At 47.2% G+C, this 19,214-nt stretch overlaps 1 protein-coding gene and 1 long non-coding RNA gene across 3 annotated transcripts; one reads left to right on the top strand and one right to left on the bottom strand.

The window, feature by feature from the left end:
• Nucleotides 1-2,067: 2,067 nt before the first annotated feature.
• Nucleotides 2,068-15,979, top strand: LOC109559510 (apolipoprotein L3-like). 2 transcript variants are annotated; one of them, XM_070789716.1, is made up of 4 exons: nucleotides 2,068-2,099; nucleotides 5,379-5,486; nucleotides 7,445-7,565; nucleotides 10,230-15,979. In XM_070789716.1, exons 2-4 carry the CDS (start codon nucleotides 5,456-5,458, stop codon nucleotides 11,092-11,094), a joined length of 1,017 nt encoding a protein of 338 aa, XP_070645817.1. In that variant the 5' UTR covers nucleotides 2,068-2,099; nucleotides 5,379-5,455; the 3' UTR covers nucleotides 11,095-15,979. The 2 variants fall into 2 exon arrangements, with proteins under 2 accessions (XP_070645817.1, XP_070645818.1); XM_070789717.1 differs by lacking the exon at nucleotides 2,068-2,099 and having other exon boundaries at nucleotides 5,450-5,486; nucleotides 7,445-7,533.
• Nucleotides 7,563-10,978, bottom strand: LOC139183171 (uncharacterized). The gene is made up of 3 exons (XR_011566699.1): nucleotides 10,890-10,978; nucleotides 9,864-10,060; nucleotides 7,563-7,760 (listed from the first exon to the last, which is right to left on the bottom strand). It is a non-coding gene; the product is annotated as an uncharacterized lncRNA (long non-coding RNA).
• Nucleotides 15,980-19,214: the final 3,235 nt, after the last annotated feature.

Genomic DNA, 19,214 nt, shown 5'->3' with positions numbered 1-19,214 from the left:
AGGAGGAAGCCCTGGATAGGAATCCAGCAGAGGAAGCACTATCAGCATCCACATGCATCTGAGGCCCCAGACAAGGGTCAGGAAGAGGCCAAAAATGGGAGGGAAGGACGGAAGGATGAGTCCAGTGTTCAAGGCATTTACAGTGGTTTGTCGTTATCCAGGAGCCGGCCCTTCTGCCTGAGCCCTCCTCTTCTTTCTACTTGACTCTGTTCTCATGTTTCATGATTTCAATAGGCTGACCAGGCTCCTGGGGTCCTACAGCTTTGGGGCAGAGAAGGGGCAGGGAGCCCGCCAGCTCTCCTCTTCCATCTACTTGAAGGAGGGCCTGCCTTTGTGAATTCTCTCCCATCTACATGACGGTGCCTCCAGGCTTTGACACAAGGCACACTCCCTAAAAACAAGCTGATGGTTACTCTTCCTGAGGGAGAGCTGTGAACATTGTAGAGGAAGGTGCAGAAAGAAAGATTCTAGGTTTGGAGCGTAGGTGAGGGGATTTGGAGGAAGCTCTAAGGAAATGGGGCTGCTCTAGATTGGGAGCTGCAGAGAATGGGAGGCAGCACTACCAACGGGCTCTCAGTACCTCATCTATGGAGAGGGGAGAGCAGAGCAAGGCTGAAGGTGTGATTAGTAAGAAGGAGCAATCCTGCTTTTCAGCCAGGGGAGGGGGCGTGGTGTTGGGGGGCGCAGTGACAGGTGTTTGCTGTCTCCTTCGCTTCTGCTCTCAGGGTGACCCTGTGTGAGGCTGGAGTCCTGTGAGAGTCTTACATCCAATGGGAGAAGAGCAGCACCCTGTTGTGATCACAGGCCAACCTCTGGATGTCAGGGGTTCTTTCTTTCTCAATCCTTTATAAACACTCATGTAAACAAACAGAAAGGAATATACCCATAGACTTCAAGACTCCTCTTATTATTAAATTCAATTACAACAAAATACTTCCCATTTCATTTACTCTTCGTTGCACCATAGAAACAAAAGAAAGATACCAGCTCAGTTGTGTCCAACTCTTTGCAGCCTCATGGACTGTAGCCCTCCCAGCTCCTCTGTCCATAGGATTTCCCAGGCAAGAATACTGGAGTGGGCAAGCATTTCTTTCTCCAGGGGATCCTCCCTGCCCAGGCATCGATCCCATGTCTCTTCCGTCTTTCGTCTCTGCATAACCACTAGCATTCTTTTTAACCTTTATGTCTCTCTTTTTGGCTACATTTTTCTAAAGTCCTCTCCTTTGAAAATTATTATGAACTCATGGCCTTTCACAGACTGAGCCTGTCTCATTGAAACATTCATAGGAATCATTATCTTTTATTGTTATTAGTATATGTGGGTGCCCCTTAATGACCACTTCTATGATCATCTTCAAGAGCATTCTTGTCTTTAAAGGAGCAGAGATGCCATTCTCTGGAATTCACCTCCCCTACAAGGGGTCTTCCTTCCTTTGAGTGGACGGAAGTCCATGGGTGTACATGTGGCTGGGCAAGATGCTGCCAGACAATATCTCTTTAAGGTCACAGTTCACTCTCATTATTCTGGTTTAACCCTGTTTTCATGCCTACTTTTCTAGAGAACTACGTTTCATCAACATGATATGTCTCCTACACTGACAGTTCTCACAGCAGGAGTCACACATTTCTTGTTGGCATTTAATTCAGCTTCTTCCATCATCTTTAAGGTGGTGGCACTAGAAACCACTGCATTCTTTGGGTTACTGACTGCTATAAAGTGACTGCTGCTGTCTTAGAGTTAAAATAATCCAGTCCTAAGTCATATGGTTAGAACAGATCAATTTATACAAAGGGTTCTGCTCATTCCCTCCCAAGGAAAAGCTTCTTCTTTAGATAGTTAATCAGTGTCTTTCAATGCTATTACTACATTGGGAGCTGCAATAGTGTGAGAATGTGTGCCCAGGAGACAGGAACCTGGACTTGGAGTCTGGCTCTAGCACTAGCTGTGTGCTTTGAGTACGTTGCTTCACCTCTCTGAGCTTCAGTTTCCTTTCTTACAGGATCATTGTGAGAACTAAAAGGAAGTGAATTCATACCAAGCAGTTGGGAAGGTGCCTGGTGCAAAGTGGGAAGTCATCAACCACAATAGCTAACAAGTGGTAAGTATTGCATTTTGGTTTTTCTTGACTTAAATTCGATAGCATTTATTTACTTCTTATTACGAAAAATAAGGGTTTCACTTATTTTTATACTTTCTATTATACCTTTCCCCTTCTTCGCATTTTATCATTATTCCACTAATTGTATATCCTCTGTTACAAAGCTTTGTACTTGTAATCAGTTTATTTACATCTTTGTTTCTTATGCTCTCGACTAGACCTACTATTTCTTGATTCCCAGCTTTATAAACTGAGATATTAATCTTCCTCCTCCCTTCAGTACTTTGGCTCCCAAGTTCTAGAAGTGTATTTTGATTTTTATATTAACAAGTACATTTACTTCACATATTAAATACTCTGTTTCATTTTAAAAGATAAAGGTTATTTTAGTAAGATAAAGGTTATTTTATAATGACTATAAATGAAATAAAACTAAGATTTTTGAATCACTAATAAACCTGTGAGTTAATACATCTGTGAGTTATAATACACCTGTGAGTTATATCATATTATATATATTAATATTACTTCAGTTTTACAACTGTCTCCAAAGGACTTGGATATAGATATATTTACTTACGATTTTTTTTAAATCAAACAAAAGAGTTTACATTTTTGGTGATATTTTAATACATTTTTTAAGAGCTAACTTGTACCATATAGCTGTACATGCTTCTCAGCAGTTCAGTTCAATTCAGTCATTCAGTCGTGTCCGACTCTTTGCGACCCCATGAATTGCAGCACGCCAGGACTCCCTGTGCATCACCAGCTCCCAGAGCCTACCCAAACTCATGTCCTTTGAGTCAGTGATGCCATCCAACCTCTCATCCTCTGTCGTCCCCTTCTCCTCCTGAGCTTTAGTTTTTCCTGATGTTTCTAATTGGCTTCATTTTCACCCCTTTCACTGTTTATCTTCAGCATTTCCTCCATTTCTTTCCAACTGTGCCTCATGTGATACCGAGTCCCCTGTCCCCACAGACTCTGGACTTCTTATCCCATTCTGGACTGGTTTCTCTCTAGGTCTGCTGCGCACCCAGCTGGAATCCTTGGATTCCCTTCCCACGGGGTTGATGTTCCTGACTCCTGGATCCCACATCTATCTCTCTTGTGGGTATCCTTTACCTTCCTCCATAATTAAACAAACACGTCATCTATTTTTTTTCCTGCATCTCATTTTCAAGTTACTTTCTAAAAGTATGGTGAAGGGTGAAGGCTGCTGTGAATACGGGATGGGACATGGAGGAGGTGGGCTTGTCCCCTGCTCTCCCCTCGGCCTCCCTCTCATCTTGCTCCCTCTGGGGCTCTGCCCAGCAGACCGTTCTTCTCTCCTGTCAACACGCTCCCTGCTTCTCTCCCTCTACTGCATTCCTCTTTACTCAGCTATCACTTCCCCATCCAGTGAGTCTTCAGACATTTGTTCAAGACTCTGGTCTCCTGTTGCTCCCATGCTTGTTTTTATTAGCAGCAGAGGGAGGAGAGGCAGGCTATGGGTTCTTTAGCTCATGAGTGGGGTGGAACCAGTGTACCAAGGGCAAGCCTTCTGATCTTAGGTAAGTCAGCTAACATCTATGTGTCAGCTTCCTTATCCTTAAATGAGGATACAGTGGTACACATGTCAAAAGCTAATGGAACAACATATGAGGTACCATTGGTAAAGTTTCAGAGCCGATACCAATGCAGAGCAATGATAACAAACACCACTTGCTCTTATCAGTGAAAGTGAAAGTTGCTCAGCCATGTCCGACTCTTCGTGATCCCTTGGATTACACAGTCCATGGAATTCTCCAGGCCAGAATACTGGAGTGGGTAGCCGTTCCCTTCTCCAGGGGATCTTCCCAACCCAGGGATAGAACCCACGACTCCTGAATGGCAGGTGGATTCTTTACCAACTGAGCCACAAGGGAAGCCCAAGTGAAGCTGTTTCCACTCGATTCTGAACCGGGGACCTTTTGCGTGTTAGGTGAACGTGATAACCACTACACTACAGAAACCAGGCACTCTTATCAGTAGATGGTATTATACCTATATATACCTTTACCATCATTTCAGTCAAGTCTCAGGAGGAGGAGTTGACAGAAGCTCTTTTGCTTTCTTAAAAAGAGTAGCTAAACATCATCAACATTTGCTTTCCTTCCTCATCTCCCATGGCAAGATAATCACATGCAGAACCAAAATAAATGGTTTAATTATAAAGATCTGATTTTTTTTAAAGAAAGACCACTGAGAATGGGTATATCTGAAAGGATGGACACCCTCATATATTATAAGTGTGAACATAAATTGCTACAGTTTCTTTGCATAGCATGGTGGCTCTAGGTATGGAAATTTTTTAGGTATTGATGCCATCTGATCTTAATTCTACTTCTAGATATGGCTTAAGGATACAGTCTCAGATGTAGGTGAAGCCTTACACAAGGAGAATGTTCTTTGCACTATTATTTACATAAAGGATTAGAAACTACATCAAGTCCAATATTCAGGAGGGGAAAGCAAGGAGGACAGAACAGCTGCAGGGGTCTCAGCCACTCAGAGCAGGGATACAGGAATTGGGGCAGGGCTGGTGGGACTCCAGGCCCTTGTGGGGAAAAAGGCTCTTGCAGAAGCAAGGAAGACCTGGGCTATGGGAGCCGTATCACCAGGAACTTTATCAAGGAGAGACTTGATAGGGAGCAAGACATCATTTTGGAAGGAAGAGTCATTTACCAATTAACATATATCCACAAATAAATCTTTTTGTATATATAAGGAGTAGAGCATAGTCATCACACACATGTGATTTGGATCAGAAAGAGTCAGGGTCTAGTCCAGACTCTGGCACCAGCGTGACAATTTGGACTCAGCTAAGTTTGAGTGAGTTTCAGGAGCCTGCATGTTAAGGACACTGGATCAATGTTATTAATATTACTTATTATCAATTCAAAAACACAGGTGTCCCAACCTCACCTCATTTCCAGAGTATTCACCTCCTATCTGTTCTTCTAGTCTCTGGCTTTATTGTTCCTATAACTTCGCAGATAGCTGTCTCCTGTCTGATTACCTTCTCCTTGTGCCTCAATAGGAGAGCAGGACTCTGACTTGGCCTGGAAGGAGCTGTAGGAGGTGAATGACTTTTCTTAACTAACAACCAGCAGAGCCCAGGAGACAGAGAACCGCACTGGGCTAAGTTCCTGGAGGCACTGGTGGCCGTCCCGGGGGAACCCACCGGAGAACTTGTCCCTCGCTGCTCCCTGCAGCCTCTGCTCCTCACAGTGGAGCTCACAGTCTTTTTCTGTCCCCAAGGGTGAAGCCACACCTCCTTCCAGCCTGATGCAGACAAGGAGCTGAAGGGAGATCTCTTGAGAGCCCCTGCTGCCACCATGAGCTCAGAAAACTTCGGACACTGCTCAGGTAGTCAGCTCTCTCTTCTCTGGAAGGTTCCTACTTGTGACCCAGAATTGAAGGTGGTATTTCCAGGCTGGGTTAAACTACAGAGGAATCAAGAACCATGAAGAGGATGGATAAACATCCTTGAGCTTCCAAGAGACCAGGAGATTCCCCTCACCCTGGGGTCTTCCCACAGCCTCCTTCCCAGCCCTCTCCTCAGGGAGCCATGACCAAAGTGTTGACTTCCTGCCTCTCCCCCCACCAAGCAAGTGACTCAGGACGGAGGCCAGGAGACCACACGCGGAACATGGACCGCAGATGGCAGTCCCCAAGGCCAGGCAGGCCTGGGAGAGGAGGTCCTCCAGCATCATTGGACTTCTCCTGCTCTCTCCCTTGGCCCAAACCTCCTCCCGCTCCCAGACCTTAGGGCATCACCACAGAAGCTGTTTCCTCCAGCTCTTCCCAGCCACCAGCCCTGCCTCTCTGCAAGGGTCAGTGGACCCTGCTCTGAACCCCTGTCTGGCTTTTGCCGCCTCCCACCTGAAGGGAAGGGGTGATGAGGATCACATCTGGCTCCACCCCTCCTCCACCTGGTGGATCCCCTCCACTGCCCATCCTAGAGTCTGTGGTCAGAAGCAGGAATCCTCTCACATGGTAGTTTTATTCAATGGCATGTGGTCCTAAAGTCTTTTTTAAAATTAGGTAACATGAGTTTGTATTGTTTTCTAAGTTTCGTGTGTACAACATTATATTTCTACTTCTATATATGCTACTGCATGCTCACCACCAATAATGAGTTGCAAAGAATCCCCATTGTGTGCTACAGAGTAGAATGAACAAATAACAGGAGTTTTAAATGTAAGGAGGATTCAAAGTCATGTCCAAAAGTGTCTGACACTTGACTTTGGATTCAACCTCAGAGCTTTCAGCTCTGTGGCCTTGGGCTGTCCATTGTCCTGTCTGAGTTTCACTTGCCTCTTCTGTGAGATAAAGATAATGCCTCTTTGTGTGGATTTACCAAGAAATACACTTGATGTCAAATCCCAGCCCACACACACATATATAGCCTGGCCACCAATATCTTACCTACAATTCCATAACCTCCAGATCTCTGAAATCACTCAGGGATTTTGATAACTCATTGAGGAGTAATCTTACCCTGTAGTGATCTGAGGCTATTTGTAGTCATTACATTCTTTATCCCACTTAACGTGAGTATTCAATTGTTTCACAGCCAAAACATGAAAGCATTCATTTATAGGATGCTGCCCATCTATTTTGGAAGGGGTAACTAACAAATCACACTTGCTGCTTCTTCTCTTTATGTGTGTGTGTTCAGTTGCTCAGTCATGTCCAACTCTTTGCAACCCCATGGACTGCAGCCTGCCAGCCTCCTCTATCCATGGGATTCTCCAAACAAGAATATTGGAGTGGCTTGCCATGCCCTCCTTCAAGGGATCTTCCTGACTCAGGGATCAAAATCGCCTCTCTTACATCTCCTGCATTGGCGGGCAATTCTTTACCACTAGAAGAACTCCCTGGCAATCCCGCCTATGGCCTCAATTTACCTGGGAATCCCCCATAGGACCTAATTTCACCTAACCTCCTTACAATCCCTATCTTCAGAAAGGTCACAAGGGGTTAACTCTTCAACACAAATTGGGGGGGGGGAGGGGGACAGTCCATCCATAATCCTAGGTGACCTCACCAAGATCACCCCAGGTGATTGCTGCTCAGCAAGATGAATTTTAACTATTTTATACTCAATAACCCTACTTTCTCGCATTGGAGAAGGAAATGGCAACCCACTCCAGTGTTCTTGCCTGGAGAATCCCAGGGATGGGGGAGCCTGGCGGGCTGCCGTCTATGGGGTCACACAGAGTCAGACACGACTGAAGTGACTTAGCAGTAGCAGTAGCACTCAATAACATTTATGTCCCACCACTAATTTTTCTTATCTTATTCCCTTTTCTTTCATCTAGATATTGAGATCTTTTTTGAGGAGGTCATTGAATGTCTCTGGGACACACTGAGCAGAGAGGAACTGCTACTCCTGCTGAATGAATTCCTGGTGAGAATTAAGGCTGAGGCCAGTTTGTCCAGGTAACCGGCACAGGTGCACCAGGAAGGTCACCCACGTCCCCCAGCACCAGGCTAGCTTCCTCCTGGAGTAACGCCTCCTCCAGGCAGGACCCTACTGTTGGGGCCAGGGGTGTTCCTTCTCAAGATCCCATCAGGAATGTTTCCTCCATGTCATTTGCTGACAGTGAATGATCGTGGGTTGAGAAGAGATGAAACCTGCAAAGAAGGCGCAGGTTATGTGACCTTGGACAAGTTACTGAACTACTCTCTGCTTTAGTTTCTTCATCTTTTCATTGTTATTGTGAGGACACTGAGATCATACATGTAAAGTGCTTCCCATAATGACTGACACAGAGTACATACTCAATAGTAACATTTAAAAAACTTGTTGGGAAGAGACAGAGTCAAGGGTCTTCTTTTTGGTGAGGAGAACCAAGCAGAATTTCCTTTGGGACAAGTGGGAAAATCCTGACACCACCATTTGTGTCCTGGGTTTCTGCCTACAGTCTTTCTATTCCTGATGTTAGGAACTGTACGAACCCTGCAGGATCCTGCTGGCCCATAAGGGAGAGAGGCTAGAGAGGAACTGGAGGAGCTGATGGGATCCTGGATCTAGCCGTGCCTAACTCTTGGGCCTGTGGGCTTAAGACTTTGAATCTCAGATCAGTCCTGTGTCCAATGGGAATAGCAATTCTGATGGATTATGGTGATGTCCTCAGAGTGAACTGCAGGGTCAGAGGTGAGGAACCAAGTATAATCATCTCATCCAAAGGACCGGGGAGGCCTGCACCAGGGTCAGACCCAGGGGTCAGGGTGGAGCAGTGGGTCCAGGTTGGAGGACTAGTAGGCAGGCCTGGGTAGCAGGACTAGGACTAGAGTGAAGAGACTGGGCCTTAAGGACACAGAACTGAAGGGACTGTGACCCTAGCAGAGGTCCCCTGAGTGGGAGAGGGGGACATTTCTTCCCTCCCTGGTGGGATCCCCTCATGCTGGACTAGAGGGCCCTGGGTGACTGTGTCTGCACACCCTGCCTGGGACCTGACTTCTCACTCCATTGGGGACCCTCTTCTAATCTACATGGAGTTCCCCTGACAGTGGGATGGCCGTGTGGCTCAGGTGGCCCTCCAGGGTCACAGTGAGTGGCTGTGATTGTGTGACATTTGAGGGATTCTGAGGAGCCTCACGCATCCCCACCCAAGAGGAAAACGCTTCCTCCACCAGCTGTGTAAGTGCTGGTCTCCTCAGGCTTAGCTGTTCAGATGAATGTTTCCTCAAATCCCTTGAATCTTTAGAGGGTCCACAAAGTTGCATATGGACTTGGGGTGCTGGCAATGAAGCTGTCGCCAGGTAAACTGTGAGTTAGGTTGGTGACCCCTGAGCAGTTGAGAGTGCTGGGTGATGGGTCAGGAGTCAGTGAGGTGAGCTGGAGAGTCCAAGGGAAACCAGGGCTCATAGTACATCTCCCTCTTCCCTGTCAACTGGGGCAGTGGGTGGACCCAGTGACCTTCTGCTGAGAAGGTCAAGGGCACAATGCTTAGAAGACAGCAGATGGCAGACCAAATGATTATAAGGTGCCTTCTAGCTCTGACTTTTTGGGTTTAAATTATTCTAGGTCATAGAGACAGCCAATCTGTAAAGTGTAAGGGCACAGTGCCCAGGACTGCCCTTACTTTGACTTCAGTGGCAAATTTAGGGGATCCCCAAAACAACTCTCAGCTTCAAGAATTCCGTTTAGAATAGACAGGACTCACTGAAAGCTTCATGATCCCAGCTGCAGTTTACTACAAGAAAAGATAAAAGGTCCCACCAGCCACAGGATAGAGACTGGGCAGGTTTCACATACAAAGCTTCCATTGTCCTCAGAACACGATACTGATCTGTATTTGGCCTGTGATAAGATGCACAGAGTGCTGCCAATCAGGGACACTCCCTTTGCTTAAAAGCCAAATTACCCTGACCTGTCATCTCCAGCCCCTCCTGGAAGTCAGACTCGTGCCCTAGTGTCCAGCTCTACCAGATGGCAGAACTGATACCATGAGACCCAGAGACCTTGGGTCACTTGTCCCCTTCTCAGACTGACCAGTGACCAAAGGCCCAGGCAGGCAAGGATACTCCTATCAGCCAGAATTCTAGGGGCTTAGGGACCACTTCCCAGTAGCCAAGGGCAAAGGGCAGGGAGACTTCTCACTACACACTGAGGCCCTTGAATGAAGGTTTTCTCCTCCAGTCCTACACGTCTTTGTTTACATGTGGAGTTCCCACTCCAAAATTCTTTCAGTGGTGTTGTTGACCCACCTGTGAGACATCTTTACCACATACCTTTTCTTTGGCTGAGCCATATGGCCTGTGGGATCCTCATTCCCCAACCAGGGATTGAGTCAAGGCCAGCAGTGGGAGCGCAGAGTTGAAACCTCTGGACCACCTGGGAATTCTCTCAAATACCTCTCTTAAGTTGCCAGTATCCGAAGATGATCTCGTTTACCTATTCTAAGTTTAGGTATTTCAAGATGGAGCATCTATAAAGCATGAAACATGTTTAAGGTTGAAAGAGAAAATTTTACATTTATAAAATTCTTTTCTAATGATTTATAGTAACATATCTATATTTATGCAGAACAGATATTATGGAGCCAATTTTACAGACAAGCAAACTGCCTTTCTAATTCCTTACCTTCATCGTTACAGGGAAGACACGGATGAACTACACAATTATCTGAACGAATTGAAAAGAGTCTTAGTAGAGGAGGACCAAGAAAGACTCTCCAAAGAGCAGCTGTACAGGAGGAGGTTTCTGAATAAGTTCCCTCGGGTGAAACGGCAGCTGGAGGAGTTCATAGACAAGTTCCATGAGCTCGCAGACAAGGTTGAGAAGGTCCATAAGGGATGTACCATCTCCAACGTGATGGCCCACAGCACTGGTGCTGTGTCCAGTATTCTGACCATCGTTGGCCTGGCTCTGACACCCATGACAATGGGGGCCAGTTTGGCGCTCTTGGCCACTGGGATAGGGCTGGGAGCAGCAGCTGGTGTGACCAGTGTGTCCACCACTATCATCGAACGTGTGAAGAGGTCATCAGCAGAAACCGAAGCCAGTCGCATGATGTCTACTGTTGTCATAAAATGGGAGGTTCTCCTAGAGGTACTCAATAACAACCCCCACATTGATGCCACAAAAAAGAAAGAAGCTATACAATGCATTGAAATGCACACCCATGCCATGGAGACAGGCAATGCCAACCCTGGCTCTGAAGCCAATGCAAGCATCTGCATGAGCCCTGGGAGAATCTCAGGCCCAGCCATCCAGCATATAGAGACAGGTTTCAAAGCCACAGCTTTAACAATTACCAAAGGAGCCCGGATCGCGGGTTTGGCTGCTGCAGGGGTCTTCCTTCTGGTGGATGTGGGCTTCCTGGTGAAGGAGTCAATTCACCTGCATGATGGTGCAAAGACAGAAGCAGCTGAAAGCCTGAGGCGACGGGCATGGGAGCTGGAGAGGAAGTTGGAGGAGCTCACCCAGATCTATGAGAGTCAGCAGGAGGACCTGAGTTAACCACCCCCAGAGCAGTGTGGGGTCCAGGGACATGTGAGGGGCTAAAGTGCAGAGGTACCTTGTTTGAGGGAAAGAGAGGGAGACCACATTAATGAAGCTGGGTGCTAGGAATTTGGCATTTCTGTGGTTGAGCACATCAGGGAAGGGATGGATGTAGGTGATAGATGAGGAGAGAGAAGGAAAGGGCCTGGAGCCTGGATTAAGGGAGGAGGGGGGACCAGAGAATGAGAGGCGGGGAGAAACCACTTTTTTTCATACTAAGAACGTTTTATTTTGTATTGGAGTATAGCCGATTAACAATGCTGTAATAGTTTCAGGTGAACAGCAAAGGGACTCAGCCATTCATATTCACCTACCCATTCTCCCCCAAACTCCCCTCCCATCAGAAACCACTTACTTTGGACTAAAGGTGACACTGGAGGCAGAATAAAGGGAGAGGCAGGCGAACTAGCAATGAGAGGCCAGGTATAGAACGGGTTGGAAATGGGAGAACATCAGTTGGGATTGTTGGGATCCAGAAGTAGCAGGGGCTCCTCTATCGCCCTCCACAGGCTGTGATGTCCCAGCAGGAAGAGTCTTCCCCTGGTGGTGGTCTCTAGACCTCTCCTCCAACATCAACTCACCTTTGGCCCTAGCTGATGTGTCTTACTTCAGTTCATTCAGTTTGGTCCCTCTGTCGTGTCCGACTCTGCAATCCCATGGATTGTAGCACGCCAGGCCTCCCTGTCCAGCACCAACTCCCGGAGTTCACTCAGACTCATGTCCATTGAGTCAGTGATGCCATCCAGCCATCTCATCCTCTGTCATCCCCTTCTCCTCCTGCCCCCAATCCCTCCCAGCATCAGAGTCTTTTCCAATGAGTCAACTCTCCGCATGAGGTGGCCAAAGTACTTGAGTTTCAGCTTTAGCATCATTCCTTCGAAGAAATCCTAGGGCTGATCTCCTTCAGAGTGGAGTGGTTGGATCTCCTTGCAGTCCAAGGGACTCTCAAGAGTCTTCTCCAACACCACAGTTCAAAAGCCTCAATTCTTCGGCGCTCAGCTTTATTCACAGTCCAACTCTCACATTCATATATGACCACTGGAAAAACCATAGCCTTGACTAGACGGACCTTTGTTTGCAAAGTAATGGCTCTGCTTTTCAAAATGCTATCTAGCTTGGTCATAACTTTTCTTCCAAGGACTAAACGTCTTTTAATTTCATGGCTGCAGTCACCATCTGCAGTGATTTTGGAGCCCAAAAATATAAAGTCTAACACCATTTCCACTGTTTCCCCATCTATTTCCCATGAAGTAGTGGGACCAGATGCCATGATCTTCGTTTTCTGAATGTTGAGCTTTAAGCCAACTTTTTCACTCTCCACTTTCACTTTCATCAAGAGGCCTTTCAGTTCCTCTTCACTTTCTGCCATAAAGGTGGTGTCATCTGCATATCTGAGGTTAGTGATATGTCTCCCGGCAATCTTGATTCCAGCTCGTGCCTCTTCCACCCCAGCGTTCCTCGTGATGTACTCTGCATAGAAGTTAAATAAGCAGGGTGACAATATATAGCCTTGACATACTCCTTTTCCTGTTTGGAACCAGTGTTTTGTTCCATGTCCAGTTCTAACTTTGCTTCCTGACCTGCATATAGGTTTCTCAAGAGGCAGGTCAGGTGGTCTGGTATTCCCATCTCTTTCAGAATTTTCCACAGTTTCTTGTGGTCCACACACTTAAAGGCTTTGGCATAGTCAATAAGGCAGAAATAGATATTTTTCTGGAACTCTCTTGCTTTTTCCATGATCCAGCGGATGTTGGCAATTTGATCTCTGGTTCCTTTGCCGTTTCTAAAACCAGCTTGAACTCTGGAAGTTCATGGTTCACGTATTGTTGAAGCCTGGATTGCAGAATTTTGAGCATTACTTTACTAGCATGTGAGATGAGTGCAACTGTGCAGGTAGTTTGAGCATTCTTTGGCATTGCCTTTCTTTGATATTGGAATGAAAACTGACCTTTTCCAGTCCTGTGGCCACTGCTGAGTTTTCCAAATGTGCTGGCATATTGAGTGCAGCACTTTCACTGCATCATCTTTCAGGATTTCAAAGAGCTCAACTGGAATTCCATCACCTCCACTAGCTTTGTTCATAGTGATGCTTTCTGAGGCCCACTTGACTTCACATTCCAGGATGTCTGGCTCTAGGTGAGTGATCACACCATCGTGATTATCTTGGTCATGAAGATCTTTTTTGTATAGATCTTCTGTGTATTCCTGCCACCTCTTAATATCTATTGCTTCTGTTAGGTCCATACCATTTCTGTCCTTTATTGAACCCATCTTCGCATGAAATGTTCCCTTGGTATCTCTAATTTTCTTGAAGAGATCTCTAGTCTTTCCCATTCTGTTGTTTTCCTCTATTTCTTTGCATTGATCGCTGAGGAAGGCTTTCTTATCTCTTCTTGCTATTCTTTGGAACTCTGCATTCAGATGCTTATATCTTTCCTTTTCTCCTTTGCTTTTCACTTCTGTTCTTTTCACAGATCTTTGTAAGGCCTCCTCAGACAGACATTTTGTTTTTTTTGCATTTCTTTTCCATGGGGATGGTCTTTATCCCTGTCTCCTGTACGATGTCATGAACCTCTGACCATAGTTCATCAGGCACTCTATCAGATCTAGTCCCTTAAATCCATTTCTCACTTCCACTGTATAATCATAAGGGATTTGACTTAGGTCATATTTGAATGGTTTGGTGGTTTTCCCTACTTTCTTCAATTTCAGTCTGAATTTGGCAATAAGAAGTTCATGATCTGAGCCACAGTCAGCCCCTGTTCTTGTTTTTGTTGACTGTATAGAGCTTCTCCATCTTTGGCTGCAAAGAATATAATCAATCTGATTTTGGTGTTGACAATCTGGTGATGTCCATGTGTAGAATCTTCTCTTGTGTTGTTGGAAGAGGGTGTTTGTTATGACCAGTGCATTTTCTTGGCAGAACTCTATTAGTCTTTGTCCTGCTTCCTTCCGTATTCCAAGGCCAAATTTGCCTGTTACTCCAGGTGTTTCTTGACTTCCTACTTTTGCATTCCAGTCCCCTATGATGAGAAGGACATCTTTTTTGGGTGTTAGTTCTAAAAGGTCTTGTAGGTCTTCATAGAACCGTTCAACTTCAGCTTCTTCAGTGTTACTGTTTGGGGAATAGACTAGGCTTACTGTAATATTGAATGGTTTACCTTGGAAACGAACAGAGATCATTCTGTCATTTTTGAGATTGCATCCAAGTACTGCATTTCGGACTCTTTTGTTGACCATGATGGCTACTACATTTCTTCTAAGGGACTGCTGCCTACAGCTGTAGATATAATGGTCATCTGTGTCTTACTAGGGCAGTGACTTCTTTTGTTTGTTTGTTTTATTGAAGGATAATTGATTTACAATATTCTGTTAATTTCAGATATACAGCAAAGTGATTCACTTATACAGGTATCGATTTATTTATCTGGGCTTCCCAGGTGGTAAAGAAGGTGTCTGCTAAGCAAGAGACACAGGTTTGATTCCTGGGTAGGGAAGATTTCCTGGAGGAGGAAATGATACCCCACTCCAATATTCTTGTCTGGGAAATCCCATAGACAGTGGAGCCTGGCGTGTTACAGTCCAAGGTGTTGCAGAGTCAGACATGACAGAGCATCTGAGTATTTATATGTCTATATTCTTTTTTGTTCATTTCCATTATAGTTTATTACAAAATATTGAATACTGTTCCTATGCTACTACAGTAGGCAGGCCCTTGTTTATCTGGTGTGTATCTGTTAATCCCATCTCCTAATTCACCTATCCCCACAAAACTTGGTTTAAAAGTTCATTATCTATGTCTATGAGTCTGTTTCTATTCTGTAGGTAAGTTCATTTCTATTATGTTCTGCATTCTACATATAAGTTAATAACATATTTGTCTTTGTCTGACTTACTTCACTCAGTATAGTAATCTCTACATCCATACATATCGCTAAAAATACTATTATTTCATTCTTCTTTATGGCTGAGTAGGATTCCATGGTATGTATACATGTACCGCATTTGCTTTATTCATTAATCTGTCAACAGACATTTAGGTTAATATTGTGTCTTGGCTGTTGTGAATAGTACTGCTATGAACATCAGGGTATGTGTATCTTTTCAAATTACAGCTTTAATTTTTTTGTAGATATATGCCCAGAAGTGGGATTGGTAAATCATAAGGTAGCTCTATTTTTAGTTGTTTAAGAAAACTCCACATGGTCTTCCATAGTGGCTGCACCAATTTACATTCCCAGCAACAGTGTAGGAGGGTTCCCTTTTCTCCACAGCCTTAGAGCATTGTAGATGTAGGTGATGGCCCCTGTGATCGCTGTAGGGGAGATAACTTATTGTAGTTTGATTGCATTTCTCTAATAATTAGTGATGTTGAGTATGTTTTCACGTACCTGCTGGCCATCTGTACGTCTTCATGAAGAATTGTCTGTGTAGATCTTCAGGCAGTGGCTTCTTGATGACAATGGTGGTGATGATGTTGGTGGCAGCAGTGGTGTGACAACACAGTGGATGGAACATCGGACACGTTGCCAGGAGCTCTTTGGGTCCAGAGTGCACTGAGAGACCAGTGACATTTCCATGAAAATCCAAATGTGGAGGAGGAACAGAGGTTGATTAAAAGAAAGAAAGAAAGAAGGATGAAACAAGGAGGCAGAAACAGGTCAAGGAACTTTTCAGTGTGTCAGGAGATGAAACAGCCTGGGGCCAATAGACACGACTCTCTGACCCTCGGTTTCTTCTTCAGCTGGGGGTGAGGCTGGATGAGATATTTCAGGTGGTTCTGGTTCTCTCCACCTCATGTTCTCTAGACTCTGGTTCAATAAATATGAGCTGATTCACTGAGGCTTCCTTGCATTGACTGAGGGGCTCAGCTGGGCTCCAGATGCCTGACCTCCTTCCCCATGAGCCTGTCTCACAGGGTCTCAAGGGAGCACGTCCTCCATGGCTCCTCCTGCCTGCCTGCTGAGCTCCCATCCAATCATTTCCCTAAGATCCTAGAACCCTGCAGGCTTCGTGGGTTGTATGGGGGACATGGGCTGAGCACTGGGATGCTCCTCCTCCAGCCCCAGGGACCAGAATGGACACCCAAGGGTGATTGAGAGCGGAGGGCTTGTGTGCAGGTGTGAGAGAGGGTCAGTCGTAAACAGAGGGGAGAGAAAGACAGCAGACACCTCGCCCAGGCTGCCTTCACGTTTCACCAGGACTCCTGCAGGAGCTTCCAGAACTGCCTTCATTTGTTTACCTTGGGGCACTGCCCTGCCTCACTCATCTATTCCCCGCACAGGCTAGAATGACCCATAAGAGTATTGACCTTAACACAACTGCTTTCACCTCCTCCACAGCTACCCGTGACTCTGAGCACAGATGCTGAAGCCTAATTGCAGACCAAAGCAGTGTGCAGTAGCTGGGTTCCCCTGAGGGTAGAGCTGGAGGCCAGGCTCACTCGATCTCCAGGAGCAGGACTGAGGGGCTGGAGGATGGGAGCAGGCATGGAGGGAAAGTCCATCCAAGGCCATGTTCTGACTTGGTCACCCATCTGGGATTGCACCTGCCTGGACCTTCTGAGGAGCCTTCATGGGGTGCCTCAGGCTCCTCCTGTCCCAGAAGGAGACGGAGCATCTGGGTGTGGCTCTCGCCCCCACGGGCCTGCTCCACAGGGCACCGACTCTCTGTGTTTCCATGTGCGGAGCATGTGAGCACCTAACTGGCTCCCACGCCTGGAGCCCAAGGCAGGAAGCCAGAGACCCGGGACCTGGAAATGATCCCAGGATGTCTCCTAAGTCCCTCCCCACGTGCTGCAAGGCTCTCTGCACACTTTTGTCCAAACCTCCCTCGGAAGACTTTCCTCAGTGCCTCAGGCTCCCTCTCATCCAGTGTTTCCCCGAGGCTTCAGTCAGCCCTTCCATTCCTTCCTGAAGATGTCAGCAGTCATTGCCAGCATCTGTCTGATCCCGCAATCATGAGTTTCATTCCTTCTTTAATTCTTTGTAAGTTCCTCGGGAATGCAAATGATGCACAGACTTCTCCTGGGCAGGGTTCCAGGCACTGGATACAGAACCATTCAGTGTCCACCCCCACATCCCCCTGAACCCTTAATACTGGACCCCATTTAGCTCAATGTGCAGATGATACAATTCCACAATGACCCCTGTGTCAGGTGAGATCCCAGTGGTTCTGAGCAACAGAAACTGAGTTTGGCTAAGTGAGCACAGAAGACCATGCACTGGAGGGATGCAGGCCAGGTCAGAGAATGGAAAGAAGCCCCCAAACCCTCAGAGAGCACGTGTTTGTCACCCCAGCGGAGAACAGGAGGAAGCTGGGCCCAAGGTCCAGGAATGTGGCCACAGCCCCCACCTGGGAAGGGCCATCCTGGGTGGGGCCTCCGGGTGCCTGGAACCTCTTCCCTGGATCCATGTTGAGCTGATTGGTCAGGAGGATGCAGGGTGTCCTGTTTCAGGAGGAAGTGAAGCAAGCATGTGGTATTTCTATAACACAGCTCATCCTGGGCCCGGGGTGGTGGACCCACTTCCTTGGAGCCCAGACCACAGGGCTATCTGTCGCCACTTGCTATGCTTCCCAATGTGGGAAGAGATGGGCACAGGTCTGTCCCACCACCCAGGACCTGAGTCCCTTCTGGCAGGGGCTGTTTTGGAGGCTTCTAGTTCCTTGCTTGGCCCTGAGTTTGCTGGTTTTAAGCTGCAGCTCCTAGTTCTCACAAATGCCTTGAAGTTCACAGAGCTGCCTTCATACGAAGCGGCACACAACCTCCAACTGCCTTGTTCCCAGGGCTTGACCGAAGAGAACAGTGTTGTCTTGAGTCTGCAGAGGTCCGTACTTAAAACATACCGGTTTTCTCAGGAAGTTGTGCTGCTGACACAGAATATCTAACAACTGGTTACACTCAGATGCCTGTGGAGCTGGTCTGGACCCAGCCTCTGCGACAAGGACAGTTGGTGAGGAGCACCTTGTACTGTCCCAGTGAGGCTCTCAAGCCACCTGTGGTGTTGCCCGTCACCCTGCACATGGCCCCACACTGCTCAGCCACCCCTGCTTAGCCCCTGTGCTTCTGAACGACGTTGAAGCCAGTCTTGACTTTAAAGTACCTTTTTCAAAAGAAACCTTTTGGGACTTCCCTGGTGGTCCAGTGGTAAAGAAGCTGCCTGCCAATGCAGGGGACAAGGCTTTGATCCCTGGTCCGGGAAGATCCAACATGCTGGGAGCAACTAAGCCCTTGCCCCACAACTACTGAGCCCACTCCCTAGAGCCCGTGCTCTGCAAAAAGAGAAGCCACTGCAATGAGAAGCCCATGTACTCAACCATGAGTAGCACACTCGCTGCAACTAGAGAAAGCAGCCCCTGTCCCCACAGCAGTGAAGACCCAGGGCAGTCAAATAAACAAACAAGGACACTGTTTCCCTAGTTACCTAAGGTAAAGCCTCCTGAGCCCCACTATCTACTGCCACCTTGGTTAGAAATGCACGTGGGCACAGACTCCAAAAGGTAAGGTCCCTACAGGGCCGAGGTTCTGTCCTGTCCCGTGCTAACCCCCACCTGCCCCCTCCTGCATCCCCTCAGCCCCACTCTCCCTGAACCAGGAGGAGGTTGCCCACAGAGCAGCAGGGCCAACCCAGCTCCAGGCCCCTTCCCTGGCCTTGGCCTTGCTCCAGGGCTCTGTGGTGGCCGGGGTGCCTCATGGTCAGCAGCCAGCTCTCCTCCTCTGGATCAAAGCCCTGGAGCTTGAGAGCAACCTGTACCGCATGGCCAGAGCAAGGTCTTCTTTCAGGCCAGCGTGCTGGCCCACCTGGAGCAGGAGCAAGACCTGAAGATCACGGACGTCATCATCGGCTCCCAGGCCTGCTGCTGGGGCTACCTAGCCAGGAGGTGAGTTCCAGGACACCCACCTCACCCAGCCTGATCCTTGCTCAGGGTCCCTAACTATCCTGTGGTGGAGGGCACTTAGGAAGTGGGGCCTGGGCACCTTCATGCTGGCAGTTTTCCCCTGGGGAGGCCCACATGGCTTTCCCTGCCCATGAATTTCTGCCTGAGGTTTAAAGTAAGCAGGCAGCAGGGATGACTGT

Source organism: Bos indicus, chromosome 5, assembly GCF_029378745.1.
Source record: "Bos indicus isolate NIAB-ARS_2022 breed Sahiwal x Tharparkar chromosome 5, NIAB-ARS_B.indTharparkar_mat_pri_1.0, whole genome shotgun sequence".
Taxonomy (NCBI): Eukaryota; Metazoa; Chordata; class Mammalia; order Artiodactyla; family Bovidae; genus Bos; species Bos indicus.
This window is presented reverse-complemented; position numbering and strand designations above follow the sequence as displayed.